The sequence below is a fragment of the Bufo bufo genome, chromosome 4, assembly GCF_905171765.1.
Source record: "Bufo bufo chromosome 4, aBufBuf1.1, whole genome shotgun sequence".
Taxonomy (NCBI): Eukaryota; Metazoa; Chordata; class Amphibia; order Anura; family Bufonidae; genus Bufo; species Bufo bufo.
This window is the reverse complement of record NC_053392.1, coordinates 148,577,910-148,594,341: the sequence shown is the minus strand read 5'-3', so window position 1 is coordinate 148,594,341 and position 16,432 is coordinate 148,577,910. Positions and strand designations below refer to the sequence as shown.

The window sequence follows — 16,432 nt, the reverse complement described above, 5'->3', positions numbered from 1 at the left end:
TTGTGATCCACAATTGTTGTTTAATGGGGAATGCAAGTAATCTGTAAAACAGACCTGTCCGGAGAGATGGCAGCTTCTCTTCAAATCGCCACGTTTGATGGCACTTTACTGGGATAGGAGCCATGTTTCCGTGTAGGAAGCTGCAGCATAGTCCTATTCAGCTGCATTTTTCTGAGCGGTAACTGAATAGGAGTGGTGCTGAGTAGGGAAACATTTTGAAGGGGCTGCTTCTCTTAAAGGGAACCTGTAACATTTTACATGCAGTCTAATCTGCAGATTTATATATAGTTTATTCAGTATACATCTGGGCTGTAGAGTCCAGTGGGCGGCCCCTCTCAGTCACAGACAGATGTCTCGTGTGCCTGCTCATACAGAAAGCTTTCATTCATTGTAAGATCTCCCACTGGACTCCTATGCCCTAAATTAGCAGAGATTTATATGAACAAAATGCAAATTATTCTGAATTTCTTCCAATCAAGCTTCCCCCACAGGTTCCCTTTAACAAGCCCTGCAGCCTCATCATGCTGAGACCTTGTAGTGGTTATGGCAGTCAGAACCCAATGATTAAGAAGTGATGGCATATGCCAGTGGTGGCAAACCTATGGTACTCTCTGTGCGCACCCGCACCCTGTAAAAAAATCTATGGTGTACCAATATGCCTTAGACTTTTCCTGCCATTCATCAGCGCAGGGCACGCCATCAACAGCACGAGCGGGGCACTGAATGTAAGCAGGCTATTATAGCTAAGTGATAAGGTACATGGAAGATATACTATACCGGACTGTAGTATTCAGGTTAAATAGCTGTGTTGGCACTTTGCGGTAAATAAGTGGGTATGGGTTGCAGTTTGGGCACTCGGTCTGTGAAAGGTTCGCCATCACTGCCATATGCCATCACTTCTGCTGGTGGAAAGACGCCGCCATGAAAAGGGTTTCCCAAGATTTAAATATATCGTTATCTGATCGGTGGGGGTCCGACACCTGGGACCCCCGCTGATCAGCTGTTTGAGAAAGCACCCTCTCCGTGCTCACCAAGCACAGCTCCGTACATTGTATAGCGCTGTGCTTGGTATCGCGCTCAGCCCCATTCACTTCTACGTATTTAAGTCTTGGAAAACCCCTTTATGTCAAAAATAGTGAAGATGCATTTGAAGGACCAATGCCATTATTTAATTCTATTTTTTATTTTTGTTAGACTATTAGATTTTTGGGATATATATGGTTGTGTTACACGGTAGTAGATTATATCACTGAACATATTGTTTTTATGTTCTTTCATGGTCTTTAGGTTGGACACAAAGAATTCCCATCTTGCGCTCCCTTACTACAAAATGTCCTGCTTGTCAGTGTCCGATGTAATAGAGCGAGTACTGTCAAAGGACTTGCAGGATGACTACGGAAAAGGCTTCATGTTTTACCTCAAGCATTCACTTTATGAAGAACTGGATGAACAGCTTAGTGAAGTATAAGAGGCTTCATTTGTTTTTTAATCATTCAGATTCACTAGTTGTGCAGCTTCAGGGTACTTTCACACTTGTGTTGTTTGATTCCGACAGGCAGTTCAGTTGCCTGAACTGCCTGCCTGATCAGGAAAACTGTATGCAAACGCATGTCATTTGCAGACTGATCAGTCTGCCAAATGCATTGCAATTCCGGATCCGTTTTTACGGTGTCATCCAGAAAAACGGATCCGGTATTTAGACCTGGAAACCAGATCCGACATTAATACATTTCAACGGATCCGGCATTCAGGCAAGTGTTCAGGAATTTTGGCCGGAGAAAATACCTCGGCATGCTGCGGTATTTTCTCCATCCAAATACCGTAAAACTGACTGAACTGAAGACATCCTAAAGTATACTGAACGGTTTGCTCTCCATTCAGAATGCATTGGAACAAAACTGATCAGTTTTCTTCCGGTATTGAGCCCCTAGGACGGAACTCCATACCGGAAAACTTTAACGCTAGTGTGAAAGTACCCTTAATATTAAGAAAAAAAATTCAAAATTGCCCATTTTATATTGAACTGACTATTTTATTTATGGGAATTATCAAGCCAATTATAGTACTGCTATAGTTTGGGTAGAGAACTTTAGCAAATGTCTTTGAAAATGGAATTTTTTTAAATTCCCGAGTTGGTAACGGTAGATGGTAGAAGGTGCACAATGGACATGATCTCTGCCTTCCCTGCCTTTCCTTCTTTGGTAACATTGATCTTGTTAAGTTAACCTGAATTTGTATAGTTACATAGTTAGTACAGTTGAAAAAATACATGAGTCCATCAAGTTCAACCAAGGAAGTAAATTATTTCTTACTGTCCACTGTTCCTGTTGTGACCACGTCCTGAGGAAGTCTATTCCACAGCTTCACAGTGAAGAAGCCGCGGACACTTCTGGAGACTGAACTTTCTCTTCTCTAGATGGAGACAGTGCCCCCTTGTCTTTTTAGGGGATGTTACATGGAACAGTTTTTCATCATAGTTTTTGTACAGCCAGTTTATATATTTGTATAGGTTAATCATTTCTCTCTTTAGATGTCTCTTCTTAAGATTAAATAAGTGTAATTCTTTCTTTAATCAATAAATTTAATTAAAGCAGTCTTCCTTAAATCTTTCTAAAAAACTGCCCAGAATGGCATAAAAGAAGTAATAGTCACCTCTTGGATCCGCAGCTCGCTGGTCCCCCTCCGGTCAGTGTGATTACTGCTCTCTTTCGATACGGACATGTGGCCGCTACATCCACGCCCTTAACTAGTTACCCATAAAACTTACCCTAATGGAAGTATATGCACACTGCTGTCCATTATTCTCTATTGTAAAATTCCCAAAGAATGTTATAGTAGCGGCCATCTGCAATGTGACTCGCTGATAGAACTAGATGTTCATGCTCTGTTGCTCTCAATGTGAATTGTGGAATTGCTGGTCATTTTTCTCTCATCATTGTTTTATTTTTTTCGTAGATGATGGCGCTGAAGGTTTTGCAGATTTTTAATGCAGTTGAACCCAGCCAGCTGCCTCATGCTTTATGCAGTCCTTGTATGACTAATGCTTGTCCCAAGAAAGCCATGAGCTTTTTGAAAACATTGGAAGTGTCAGGACCTTCAGCCCTTATTTATCTTACAAAGGCAGCCATGGCACTGAAAATGGAAGATCTCCAGGCTTATGAAGCAGAGATGCAGCGTTATTCAGAGGTATGGGGCTATTATATAGGAAAATAATATCCTCTACTCTTTGAGTTGATTGTATTTGAATTGGGCAAGTTAATGTGACTGGTGTTTTTTGCAGCATATGCTGGTAATTGGTTATCTTCCATGCTTTAAAGAGAGTAGGTGATGTATAAGGTATGGTCTAGAGCAGGGATGCACAACCCGCGGGCCGGATGCGGCCCCCAGAGCCAGAATTTGAGGCCCCCATCCTCCTGGACAGAAGCACAGATGATCGTGTGATCAGCTGTGTTTCTGCCATGAGCGCCGCACGACAGAGCATTACAACTCCTCCTTCCGCACTGTAGCAGGAGCAGGACGGGTAGGAGTGTTCACTGTCCCCCAACAGGCTTTTTACGATCCCTTGGGGGACATATTATGTGGCAAAAATATATTTAGAAAAAAATTTAAAATTTGCGTGCTTTGCCCAGGAGATGTTTGACTGATCAGGTTACAATTATTGTATTTTCAGATGCAGCTGTTGTACGGATTCCTGGAGGAACCAAGGCTTATCTTCACTCGTAGAGACAGAGAGATTATACCCACGAAGATGGCGTTTCACTTCCGGGACACACTTCCTGGACTACTTGTAGCCGTTCTGGTGACTTTTCATGAAAACAGTAAAATTAATCTGAAGGAAGCGGAGTCATTCTTTAAGGTTCTGTTCTTGATTATGTTAATGATACTGCATGATAAAACATAGGGGGAGATTTAATTTGGGCTTCTTCATAAATTAGGCGCCTTCGGCGATGCAGAAAGCTCCCCCTTAGTTCTCTGTTATCAGCAATTCCAAGCTGAACAAGGGAGAGGCTTTCTGTGACTGTTTCCAGTGGAATTACTGCCACTTGTCCTGTTCTGTGACTGTTACTATATGATAAATATCTCTGGTTATGAATATGTGTTGAGCAAAGTATTCAAAAATTCAATTCGGCTGCTTCTCCGAATTTTACAAAAACAATTAGCTTTGTGACGAAGCGCATTTCTTTGTAAGTGGGTGGGTACACTGCTCCCCCGTCATTGAAGATCTGGCGCGAAATCTCGTGCGGCCCGTGGTGATGTCATACATACATAATGTATTACATACATAATTTCGTGCGAGATTTTCAATCAATATGGCGATAATCCACCCGATTCTCAGGCCGTGTAAATGCACATTTAGACTGTCTAGACCTGCTGCATGTTTATCACAGGGGGCTCAGGATGGATAAATGTGGTGCAGGAAAAGCCACTTTTCTTTGACTCTATACTTACTATTGATTTTGAGACCAAATTTTATGGCTGAACTGTGATTTGTCGCAAAATAGTGCATTTTTGGCCCACACCCCTTTAATTCATTGAAAGCTTCACCCCTTCCAATTAGCGACACCCTTTTGAGAATACGAGAAAGAAGCATAGAAACCCTAGTTGTGCAAAACTGCAGCAGTTTGCACCGCTTTTTAGACAGATTTTAGGTGCGAACACAGTAGCTCTGGGCCACAGTATCTCTGAGCCTTCACTATGCGAAATGTCACCAGTTTACAGGGACTGTCCGTACTGCTCGATCTGAGTATGGAGAGACACTGCTGCACGATGGGCACTACAGGTGCTGAGGCAGCCATTCATTACTTCCAGGTGGACGCACTGATGCAGTTATCGGAGCTGTGTCTTCTAAGCATTGATACACAAAGTCAGGACATTTTACTCCCTGAAAAAAGTCTAAGGTGTACCAATACGCCTTACACATTTTCTGCCATTCATCAGAGCAGTAAGCGATGCTGCCTGTGCCTGAAATAACCAATAACAAAGCTCCTTACTGCAAGGAGCTTTGTTATTGGTCTGATTGGGTGAGACGCCGGACCATCCGATTTTCACCGGGAGGTGCCCGCCAGGGTAAGCATCCTTGCTGGGCAGTGGACTTTAGTGTCCCTATGTGTCACAAAAATGTAGTTACTTTATAATGTTTGTCTGGGGGTTCTAAGCCCCTGGGGTGGTATGGAGTGAATGCATGCAGGTTATTACAGCCAAGATACACTATATTGGACTGTACTTTATCACTTGGCTGTAATAGCCTGTGGTTCATTCAAGCCAAACCCGCCAGGAGCTTATTAAAGGGGTATTCCAGTTAGTAAATGTTACTAATAGGGAATATCTATTAGATCGTGGAGGCCCTACTGCAGGGACCCCCACCGATCACGAAAACAGGGGCCCTGTACCCTCTGTAGCTCCCTTGAAATGACTGGAGCAGCTGGTCGCACATGCAGAGTACAGCGCTCTCCTATCTCTGGAACTCCCATAGAAATAAATGGATAGGGGATAACTTTTACCAACTGGAATACCCTTTTAACCCTATACAGAAGGGAGGGGAGCAATGTAATTTACGTGGGACTGTATGTTGGTGAAGCTGACGGGAGGGGGTGGTTATTTACATGGGACTGTATATTGGAGAAGCTGACAGGAGGGCACGTTCACACCACCGCTATGTATTTCTGTTCTTCTGCTCCATTAGATGAGCAGAACAACGAAAATAACGGATCGTCCGTTCAGTTTCCATTTGGGATGCTGTCTTTTTACCAGACAAAAAGTCCTACATACAAGGCTTTTTTGTCCTGTCTTTTTGACAGAATCTGCAACAGATGCCACAAACGGAGCCTCCAACGCAGATGTGAACAAGTGTAGGTCTACGTATTATGTATTTGAATTACTGCAACTTGTTTACTCCGCCTCAGCTAAAAATACTCCTCAAAAATGTTAACAGGAGTATTTTTACTTTTCTGGAAAAAACGTAGTGCGACCTCTGCACAAAGTATATTGTGACATTTGCAGGATATCCTGGAATATGCCACAGACCTTGAGGTTGGAAAACCTCTGTAAGTAAACGGGTTGTCATTTCCCCATAGGCTTCATGTAACAAGACTGGCGAAGATGATAATCCACAAATGCTTGTAGATTTTTGGGAAGCTCGTCTCTCCTCATATCCTCCAGAATCTATCCTACAAGACATACTGTTCAAGCTTACGTCTCACTATGTGCGCAGAATATGCAAACCACAACATGCATGTGTCCAATCTCTCAAGAGCCCTGAGGATCTGGTAGGTGTCTCTACCTATGTGCGTGATGTTCCACCACCTGGATGCTATCACATCGCTGTTTTATGGCTAAGCTATCTTAATAAATGACCTCTTTTTTAGAGGAACTCCTGCAGCCACTTTGGAGTGATCAGTCCTTGGATAACAAAGATGGTGTCTTCAGAGCCCGTGTCATGTGCAGCCTGTGGAGACTTGATGAAGTTACAGGTATGGCTTGTGACAGAAGGACTCCCTAGTCCTCATCCACATTTACTGTTACTATAACAATAGACCAGTATGGATGATCCCGGGAGTGTATTGATGCGGTCTTAGAGGGTCATTTATTAAGACAGGCGTTTTAGTTGCTGGTCTTAATAAGCCCTTTAGCTGGCAGTGGATCCGCCGAAGTTTTGCAGAGCACCTGCCTCTACATAACTTTGGCGTATCCACTGCTGGTCTAACTGTAAGCCAGCCTCCATGCTGGCTTAAATTTAGACCATTTTCTACTCCTAAGGCCGTATGCATTTTGCGGTCCGCAAACAATACGGATGACGTCCGTGTGCATTCCGTATTTTGCGGAACGGACCAGCTGGCCCCTAATAGAACAGTACTATCCTTGTCCGTAATGCGGACAATAATAGGACATGTTCTATTTTTTTTGCGGAATGAAAATATGGACATACGAAAACGGAATGCACACGGAGTAACTTCTGTTTTTTTTTTTTTGTTCGTTTTTTGCGGACCTATTGAAATGAATGGTTTTCCGTATACGGTCCACCAAAAAAAACGGAACGGACACGGAAAGAAAATATGCGTTTGTGTGCATGAGGCCTAAAGCAGACGTAGAAAACGTCCCTTCAATGCCACGCCCACTTTTTTAGACCTGGCATCAGCGAGGAAAAGTCGCAAATTATGGCGCAAATAACCTTTGTGCCGCAAGCTATGATAGAAATACACTTAATATAGGTGTATTTCTGATAGTAAATGACCCCCTTACTTTGTATATTTTTTTTTCCTTGCATCTTGCTCCTACTTTATAAAAAGTGTAAAAGAGTCCAAAGCAGAACCAGAATGATCACTTACTACTTTGTTGTGAAGCAACTGCTGCACTGCCTTTGCTGACGTGTTCCACAGTAAGGGGCTGTTCACACATTTTGTTAGAGGGTGAAAATACGATGCATTTTCCCAACAAAATAAGCATCAGATACACCTGCAAATGTTGTTTCAATTTTGTATGTGCATTTTGACACATTTTTGACTCGCATTGACTTTTCGTTTTTTTTCATTTTCATATAATGGGGATGTCAAATTAGCAGTATGAAAATATATGCTGCTGATTTCCCATTGTAATCAATGACAAATTGCTGGTATATTTCACCCTTTGGTGTGAGATACAAGTGTATTTCAGGCTAACATCTGCAAGCAATAATTGATGCTATTGGCAGTGCTTCAGACTCCTTTGCACATCTACCCAGACTGTTTTCTCCTACTAATGATGCTGCTATTGCTGCATCTCATATTTGCCATTTAGACTTGTAGGATAAGGAAGGGCTACATCCAAAATTAGGGATACTGTGATTCATGACCAATGGTGTTCTTGTCTCCTGTCTGCATTTAGTCTCTCCTCTGTGGACCGTCACTGGATATCGTTTCATTTCTTCCATTTCTGGACTCCATACCAGACAGTAATAATTCATATTTGAGCATTCACATCATTTGTGCAACACGACTCCTGAATTACGAGGGCTCCATAGAGAGACTGCTAGATCGGTGTCCCGAGGCTGTCACATTGTATGCAAAACATGAAATAAAAGATGGAAGCCAGGTAAGACTGATCATTGCTTGAATGTATTTTCTTTATCAATCGCCATTACAACCACTATACATGTAGCATGTAACACAATTCACAGGTTAGTCTGGGCTCATGAACTCTCTGAGCTGAATCTTTTATATGATTCTGTAACAAGCATCTGAGATGTGAAATGGAAGTCAGAGCCCTTTCCATCAATATCGGTGTCTCTGACAACAGAAGGCGCCATATTGATACACTTACACTTACATACACTTGATGGCTAGATAGCTCAATGCCACGACTTGATGTTTTTTTTTTCTTTTAATAAGGGGCACAGTAAATTGTACATTCTGTTATGTGGCATTTTAAAAATAAGTTTGTAATATATATCATCAGAGAAAAAAAATGTCTCTTTCTCCCTCCACCAGCTCACACCTCTTCTCTCTATAAACTTCTATAGGCAGTTGCAGTCTGATCCTTCATTGAGCAGACAGTCCATCTGGTCTCTCAAACCGGATTTAGCAGAGAGTTGATAAATGGATAAAGGGCATTTTTCTAATATTATTTGTAATGTTACAAAGTTTCTTATATTCACCAGTACTATTTGTTTATACAAAGTTTTAAAATTGGTACAAAAATAATTAATTATGTATTAGAAAATTACTGAACATTGTTACTTAAAGGGATTTTGATACTGATGACCTATCAGTATCTGATTGAGGGGGTCTGATCCTCAGGACCCCCGTCGATCAACTGTTTTGAGAAGGCACCGGCACTCCTGTGAGCGCCGCAGCCTTTTCCGTGCTTACCAAGTACAGCGCCGTACATTGTATAGCGGATGTGCTTGGTATCACACTCAGCCCCATAGAAGAGAATGAGACTGAGCTACGATACCAAGCAGAGCTGCTATACAATGTACAGCACTGTACTTGTTAAGCACGAAGAAGGCTGTGCCCCTAAAACAGCTGATCGGCGGGGGTCCTGAGGTCCTGTTTTTCAAGTTCGGGTTTTATTACAATTCTGATATGGATTCGGTTACCACGGGCCATAGCAGAATTCTATGACGGAATGCACCACCGAAGCATTTAGGAGACATTACGTTTTGCATTCCGTCATAATAGAAGTCTATGGGCCACATAACGAATCCATCTGGTTTCCGTTCTGCAGGAGAGGACTCCTGGGATCCTAGGTTTTAGTTTCACTAGAGGCAACATCTGAGTGAAATTTGTATGGGCCACCCTCCGAAAACGTACTGAAAGTGTCCCTTGTGTCTGGTAAAGGGAATGTCTTTGTATAGACATTGGTGGCATATCACTTTTATATGCCACTATTGTCCTGTAAGCTGGGCCACCATGCTGTGACCCCTGACAATTACTGGCTTGAAGTAGCATTGGCTCGCCATTTTTCCTCCTGTTCCCTTGTGGGTTTTTTTTGGTTTGTTTTTTAGCAGAGCTCACAGCAGAAGACAAGAGTGGCCCTTAGCTTTCCTAACAGCATTGTCACTTTGTCAGGGTTTAAACTAACCATACCCTCCAACACTAGTGCTGTACCATTGTAAATACCAGCTCCTTTAAATTGGCTTACCAATGACACCATTAAATATTATTATAATATAATTCGGCAGGAAAAACTAGTTACTTTTGTAATTTACTTTGTTACAAAATTTTTCCACTTGTGAGATATTCCCTTTTTAATTCATTATTATGGTGCCCCCTGGTGTTTAATCTGTATAATAATGTGCACATCCATCTACTGAGGAGATCGCACATGCTGATTTCCATTCTTCAACTGCCATGAGCCCTATCTACTGTTAGAAGCTGTGACCGTTACAGCAAAAGGACACGTCCCTGAGCTGTGATGGGGATAGAGCTGCAGCAGAAAGGGGACACCTGCTGAGAAAGAACACGTCCCCTGCGTCTGAAGATAATCTAGCTGAGCAATGAGTGGGGAGATCTCTGGATTTCATGATGTACAGGGGTGGTTTTAGCTTTGTAAGAATGGGATTGTCATGATTATGTCTGATTTTCATTGTTTACATCAATCATAACCCCTTTAAGTAAATTAGAATGGGATTCCCTTGGGTACAGGAACTGATCTGAGTGAACAATTTGCGTACAAAGCTAAAAAAAAAAAGGAAATATTTTCAAAGCGGCTTTATAATACGATATTCAATGCAGCATTATAAAACCTAAGTGTGTTACAATGTTAGTTATTTTTTTTATTTTTAGGCCCTGTGGTGGAACAAGTTATTACCTGAACTCTGTAATAAGGTTCGAGGCGGTGAAAACACTGATGAAGTATTTATTTCTTCTTTAAAAGGTAAAGATTTGCATTGTTAAAGAGGACCTTTTATGCGATTTTATTAAGGGAGGTATATACCTGTACCTTCCTGGCTGTGACGCTCTGCACTGCGATTGGACAGAGCTACAGCCAGGGAGAAGGTGACGCTCATTGGGAAACCCTGGCGTCTCCTCCTCCCTGTTCCAATGCTCAGTATTAGGCTCTATTCACACATCCGCAAGTGTGGTCCGCATCTGTTTCGCAATTGTGAGGAACGGGTGCGGACCAATTCATTCTCTATGGGGTCGGAATGGATGCGGACAGCACACTATGTGCTCTCCGCATCCGCATTTACGGAGCGCGGCCCCGAACTTCCGGTCCAAAGCTCCGCAAGAAAATAGAGCATGTCCTATTCTTGTCCGCAGCTGCGCGGACAAGAATAGGACTTCTATATTTACTGCCGTCCATGTGCGGCCCAGTGTATTGCGGATCCGCAATACACCACGGACGTGTGAATGGACCCTTAGCATACTGAGTGGGAGAAATACGGCGGGGCATAAAAAATCAAGCAGAGTGGCAGCATCAGCGGGGGGTACCCCACAAGTACAGGTATATATCTCCCTTAATAAAATCGCATGAAAGGTCCTCTTTAAATCTACTCTTGACACTGGGGAACTGAGCTAGAATTATGGTTCCAACCTTTTAAAGGGTTTGTACAGCTTTCTTGCCCTTTTTTCAGACCCCCCAGCATGGCCATACCCACAGTGGTGTGCATACTTACCTGACTCTTGCCACTGGGTTCCGGCTCAGTTGGTTCCCCTCATACGCTGTTGGTACCTGCATCAACATCCTGGTTGATGAGGGTCATGTGACTGCTGCAGCCAGTGACTGACCCATGTGTCATGTGACAAATGGGTGACACGTCACCACCGCAGTCATTGGCTACAGCAGTCATGTGACCCATGACCCGCGTCGGGTCCCCATCATGTGACGTTGGTTCAACAGAATGTTGAAGCGGTTACCTATGGGACCAGTGGCACACAATGGTGGGCACTGGAGCAGGAACCCAGCAGTGGGGATCAGTTTAGTACGCTTACTACTTTGGGTCCAATCACATTAGCAGGGGTCTGAAAAGAAAGGGGCAAGAAGGTGTACAAGGCCTTCAAGAATTTATTAAAGTAACCTAAATGCCTCTGAAGCTCAAATTTGACAAGGGTTTCTTTATAATTTAGCACCATGTGCTTTTTCAGTCTTGAACTAAAGTAGTTTGAAGCCAAAAGTCATAAATCTAATTGTTTGGTTTGAACTAGTAGTTTGGACAGGATTGGCATTTACAGATGCTAACTGCCAAATAAAACAATAACTAAACTTTGAGGTGACCAATAGGGGTGTGAAAAGTTGCATGCCACATATACCCGTGCCCTCTGGTGGCCCCCTTGATGGACTTTTTAATGAGTGTAGTGGGACATTATACAGATTTACTGAACTAAAGCCAGCCTGTCCTGGTGATGGCTTCTCTTTAATGCCACTGCTATTATTATGGTGGGGATCTGAAATGGCTTTAAAGCATATTTTATTATCCAATATTTTACATAAAACTTTACCATAACCTGGAAAATGTAAAAAAAATGTACTTGGTAATTGTCCGTCATGTGCCACAGATCTGCAGTTTCCCTGTGCCTTCTGCTTTCTTCTAAGATGGCCACGAGCTTTCAGACTACCCTATATGTGTCCTGTGTCTGAGACACTTCACTCGGCTGTCAGATGCAGCAGTTCTGATTTTATCAGCATGATGGACATCCTGTCTATGTCAACCCTTGTTGGTCCCGTGACCAGTGTCATCAGCAGAGGGGATTGTCTTAGATTACTGCTGTGGACTATGTACTGGGTAGTTATCTAAGCTGGTGGCCAACTTAGATGAAAGCAGATGGGGCCATCAATCATGGATTCACGGAACAATGATCCAGTTTCTAGATATTAATAACCTATGCTCAGGATAGATCATCAATATCAGATCAGTAGTGGTCCAACTTCTGGCTCCGTCACTAATCAGCTGTTTTTGTCACCTGGAGGACAAAACCAGAAGCAGAAGACTCCATCTACTGTGGTGACCATACTAGCATACTGCATCTTAGCTCCTGTTTCTGCTGAGTTGAAGTTCAGTGGCTCAGCCACTACCTTCTGCTTTTGGCTCCGTCCACTGGTTTGTTTCCAGCACTGATGGCTACTAAAAACAGCTGATCAGTTGAGGTGCAGGGAGTTATACCCCCTACCGATCTAATATTGATGACCATTTCTGAGAAACTGAAGAACCTATTTAAATTTTTATGTAAAATGCCCAGTTTTAGGTGATGACCTCTACTGCAGTGGTCCCCAACCTTTCTTGCGCTGAGAGCCACATTCAGTGCCGAGAGATGATCGCGAGCCACATTCAACACAAAGATATCGTAGAAACCATATAGGAAACAGCGGGAAATAGTTACAAACAGCTAAGTGACGGCTACACGTGACAGATTCTTTGTAGCAGAATCGCATATGTAGCATTTTACAGTAGCAGTGAAGTGGATAAGATTTCATAGAAAACCTGCAGCATAAATTGACTTGCTCTTCAGGTTATAAATCCACAGCATGTCAATTTATTCAGATTTTACTCACTGATTTGAGACATTGGGCTATGTTCACACGTAGAGAGTCCACTGCAGAAATTCCACATCGTAGCCTAAAACAAAAGCAAGGCTCTTCACAAAACCTATTACTTGTCCTCCTCCGTCTGCTTGTGACCTGCTCTCTTTGCCTCACTGGAGGAGATCATGGAGGAGGGCAGGTTTGGAAAAACAAGGAGACCCATTTCTGTCCCAGCCACAAACTATGGACTTGCCCTACAGCAGGGAGCCTGGTGGGCAAAAGGGACATCCTCACGGACATACGGCCTCATAGATGACTGGGGCTGCAGTGATGTGCAGTGAGGAAGCAGCTGCTGCACCACTATAGCCTTTAATATCCTCCACTCCATCAGGCAACCTAACCCTGCACTACAGAAAAATATAAAGCTTCTAGAGCCGCCGCAAGTAGGTTGGGGACCCCTGCTTTTTTGGCATCAGAGAATACAGTCCGTGTTGATGGATTACATGAAATGTGTCACTGAGTAACATTTTAACAGATCTGAGAATCATGCACGATTTCTTTGTTTGTCTCATTTTAGACACTTTAGATGTGATCGCCATGGAACTTGACCTTCAAGACTTCCTGAACCTGCTGCCTGATGATGGAAATGCTGAATTTTTCTTGCCTTACCTTGTAATCCAAAGCAAAAGAAAACTTGTGGCTTAAGCTCCAAACTCTTTTTGCATTTTGGTGGATCAGCACACACAGCCTTCCAAAACCTGCTGTGTCCAATAAATGATGCAATAACATGAAATGGCTATATGACGTTTTATCTGTATATGAAGAACAGGTTGACCTACCTTTCATGATGCAGTGATTAGGGAGTTGTATATGCCGAATGCATTTGGCATTAGGATAAGCGAATTGATTCTACCGGTTCGGAATTCATATGGAATTTCCCAAAAAGTTTGGATTGTAATAAGATTTACGATAAGATATTTTATCTTTATCTTTATTTAGCTTGCATCCCCACATAATGCTTCTCTGGGAAAGAGACATGCAAGCTAGTCTTCTTTCCAAAAAGGAAGGAAAACTGAGTGTCTCATTCTAGGTACCTAGCTCTTTCTGGGTAACTACTCGTTAGTAGAACTGAGCAAAGAGACCTTGGTTGGGGTGCTATTTCTCCTTAGGGAGGGTCAACGCTCCTCTGGGTTTCTGTGAAAATATATATGAAAATTAGTGCATCTTACATTTGCTAGTATCAGATATGCTTAGGAAAGCTAATTTGAATATTTTTCTCAGAAACCTAGAGGGCTTTGCCTGGTCCACAATACTAGGCACTCTCCGTAATGAGAATGAGTAACCCCCTCAGAGAACGCATATACAGTTGCAAGAAAAGTATGTGAACCCTTTGGAATGATATGGATTTCTCCACAAATTGGTCATCAAATGTGATCTGATCTTCATCTAAGTCACAACAATAGACAATCACAGTCTGCTTAAACTAATAACACACAAAGAATTAAATGTTACCATGTTTTTATTGAACACACCATGTAAACATTCACAGTGCAGGTGGAAAAAGTATGTGAACCCTTGGATTTAATAACTGGTTGAACCTCCATTGGCAGCAATAACTTCAACCAAACGTTTCCTGTAGTTGCAGATCAGACGTGCACAACGGTCAGGAGTAATTCTTGACCATTCCTCTTTACAGAACTGTTTCAGTTCAGCAATATTCTTGGGATGTCTGGTGTGAATCGCTTTCTTGAGGTCATGCCACAGCATCTCAATCGGGTTGAGGTCAGGACTCTGACTGGGCCACTCCAGAAGGCGTATTTTCTTCTGTTTAAAGAGGACCATTCACCAGAATAAAGTATCTAAACTGACTATACAGACGTGTAGAGCGGCGCCCAGGGATCCCCCTGCACTTACTGTTATCCCCAGGCGCCGCTCCGTTCTCCGGTTATAGCCTCCGGTATGTTCATAGTTAGGCTCCACCCAGTTGAGCCTGCCGCGGTCTCCTTCTCCTATGCTGTAGCGCTGGCCAATCGCAGCGCTCAGCTCATAGCAGCAAAGCAGCCCCAAACCATGATGCCCCCAGCACCATACTTCACAGTTGGGATGAGGTTTTGATGTTGGTGTGCTCTGCCTCTTTCTCCACACATAGTGCTGTGTGTTTCTTCCAAACAACTCAACTTTGGTTTCATCTGACCACAGAATATTTTGCCAGTACTGCTGTGGAACATCCAGGTGCTCTTGTGCAAACTGTAAACGTGCAGCAATGTTTTTTTTGGACAGCAGTGGCTTCCTCTGTGGTATCCTCCCATGAAATACATTCTTGTTAAGTGTTTTACGTATCGTAGATTCACTAACAGGGATGTTAGCATATGCCAGAGACTTTTGTAAGTCTTTAGCTGACACTCTAGGATTCTTCTTCACCTCATTGAGCAGTATGCGCTGTTCTCTTGCAGTCATCTTTACAGGACGGCCACTCCTAGGGAGAGTAGCAGCAGTGCTGAACTTTCTCCATTTATAGACAATTTGTCTTACCGTGGACTGATGAACAGCAAGGCTTTTGGAGATACTTTTATAACCCTTTCCAGCTTTATGCAAGTCAACAATTTTTAATCGTAGCTCTTCTGAGAGCTCTTTTGTGCGAGGCATCATTCACATCAGGCAATGCTTCTTGTGAAAAGCAAACCCAGAACTGGTGTGTGTTTTTTATAGGGCAGGGCAGCTGTAACCAACACCTCCAATCTCATCTCATTGATTGGACTCCAGTTGGCTGACACCTCACTCCAATTAGCTCTTGGAGATGTCATTAGTCTAGGGGTTCACATAGTTTTATCGCCCATATTCATTGGGGGACACAGAGACCATGGGTATAGCTATGTCCTCTAGGAGGCGTTGACACTAGATAAAGCTGTTAGCTCCTTCCCTGGCAGCTATACCCCCTCCAGCCTGTAGAGAGAGCTTCAGTTTTTTCTAGTGTCAATAGGAGGCAAGACCTCCCTGCTCTGCAGGGATCTCCTGAAGATTTTTTATTTTAGTTACCGTATTTTTCGCTTTATAAGACGCACCTGATTATAAGACGCACCTAGGTTTTTGAGGAGGAAAATAAGAAAAAAAATATTTTGAACCAAAAGGTGTGCTTTTGGTGGATTTTGAACTAATGGTCTGGGGATGACACTGTTATGGGGCTCTGTGGATGACGCACTGTTATGGGGGATCTGTGGATGACACACTGTTATGGGGGGGGATCTATGGATGATGCACTGTTATGGGGGGGGGGAATCTGTGGATGATGCACTGTTATGGGGGGGATCTATGGATGATGCACTGTTATGGGGGATGTGTGCTGTGAAACATAGGGCCATGAGGGGGGCCAGCATAAGATGCTATATGTGTGGGTGACACCACATATAGTATCTTATGCTGGTCCCCCTCATGGCCCTATGTTTCACAGCATTACAGTATTTTATTCTTTGTATGTAAAATATTTATTTAATCT

The 16,432-nt window shown here is 43.0% G+C and overlaps 1 protein-coding gene across 1 annotated transcript in view; it reads left to right on the top strand.

The window, feature by feature from the left end:
• HPS3 (HPS3 biogenesis of lysosomal organelles complex 2 subunit 1) overlaps positions 1-14,010 on the top strand; it is an 80,227-nt gene extending 66,217 nt beyond the window's left edge. The window contains exons 11-18 of the mRNA XM_040428033.1: positions 1,288-1,462; positions 2,956-3,186; positions 3,671-3,856; positions 6,075-6,266; positions 6,366-6,470; positions 7,861-8,067; positions 10,263-10,353; positions 13,517-14,010. Of these exons, the coding sequence (XP_040283967.1) occupies positions 1,288-1,462; positions 2,956-3,186; positions 3,671-3,856; positions 6,075-6,266; positions 6,366-6,470; positions 7,861-8,067; positions 10,263-10,353; positions 13,517-13,644 (1,315 nt within the window). The 3' untranslated portion in view covers positions 13,645-14,010. The remainder of the gene's footprint in view (positions 1-1,287; positions 1,463-2,955; positions 3,187-3,670; positions 3,857-6,074; positions 6,267-6,365; positions 6,471-7,860; positions 8,068-10,262; positions 10,354-13,516) is intronic.
• The last annotated feature ends 2,422 nt before the right edge of the window (positions 14,011-16,432 follow it).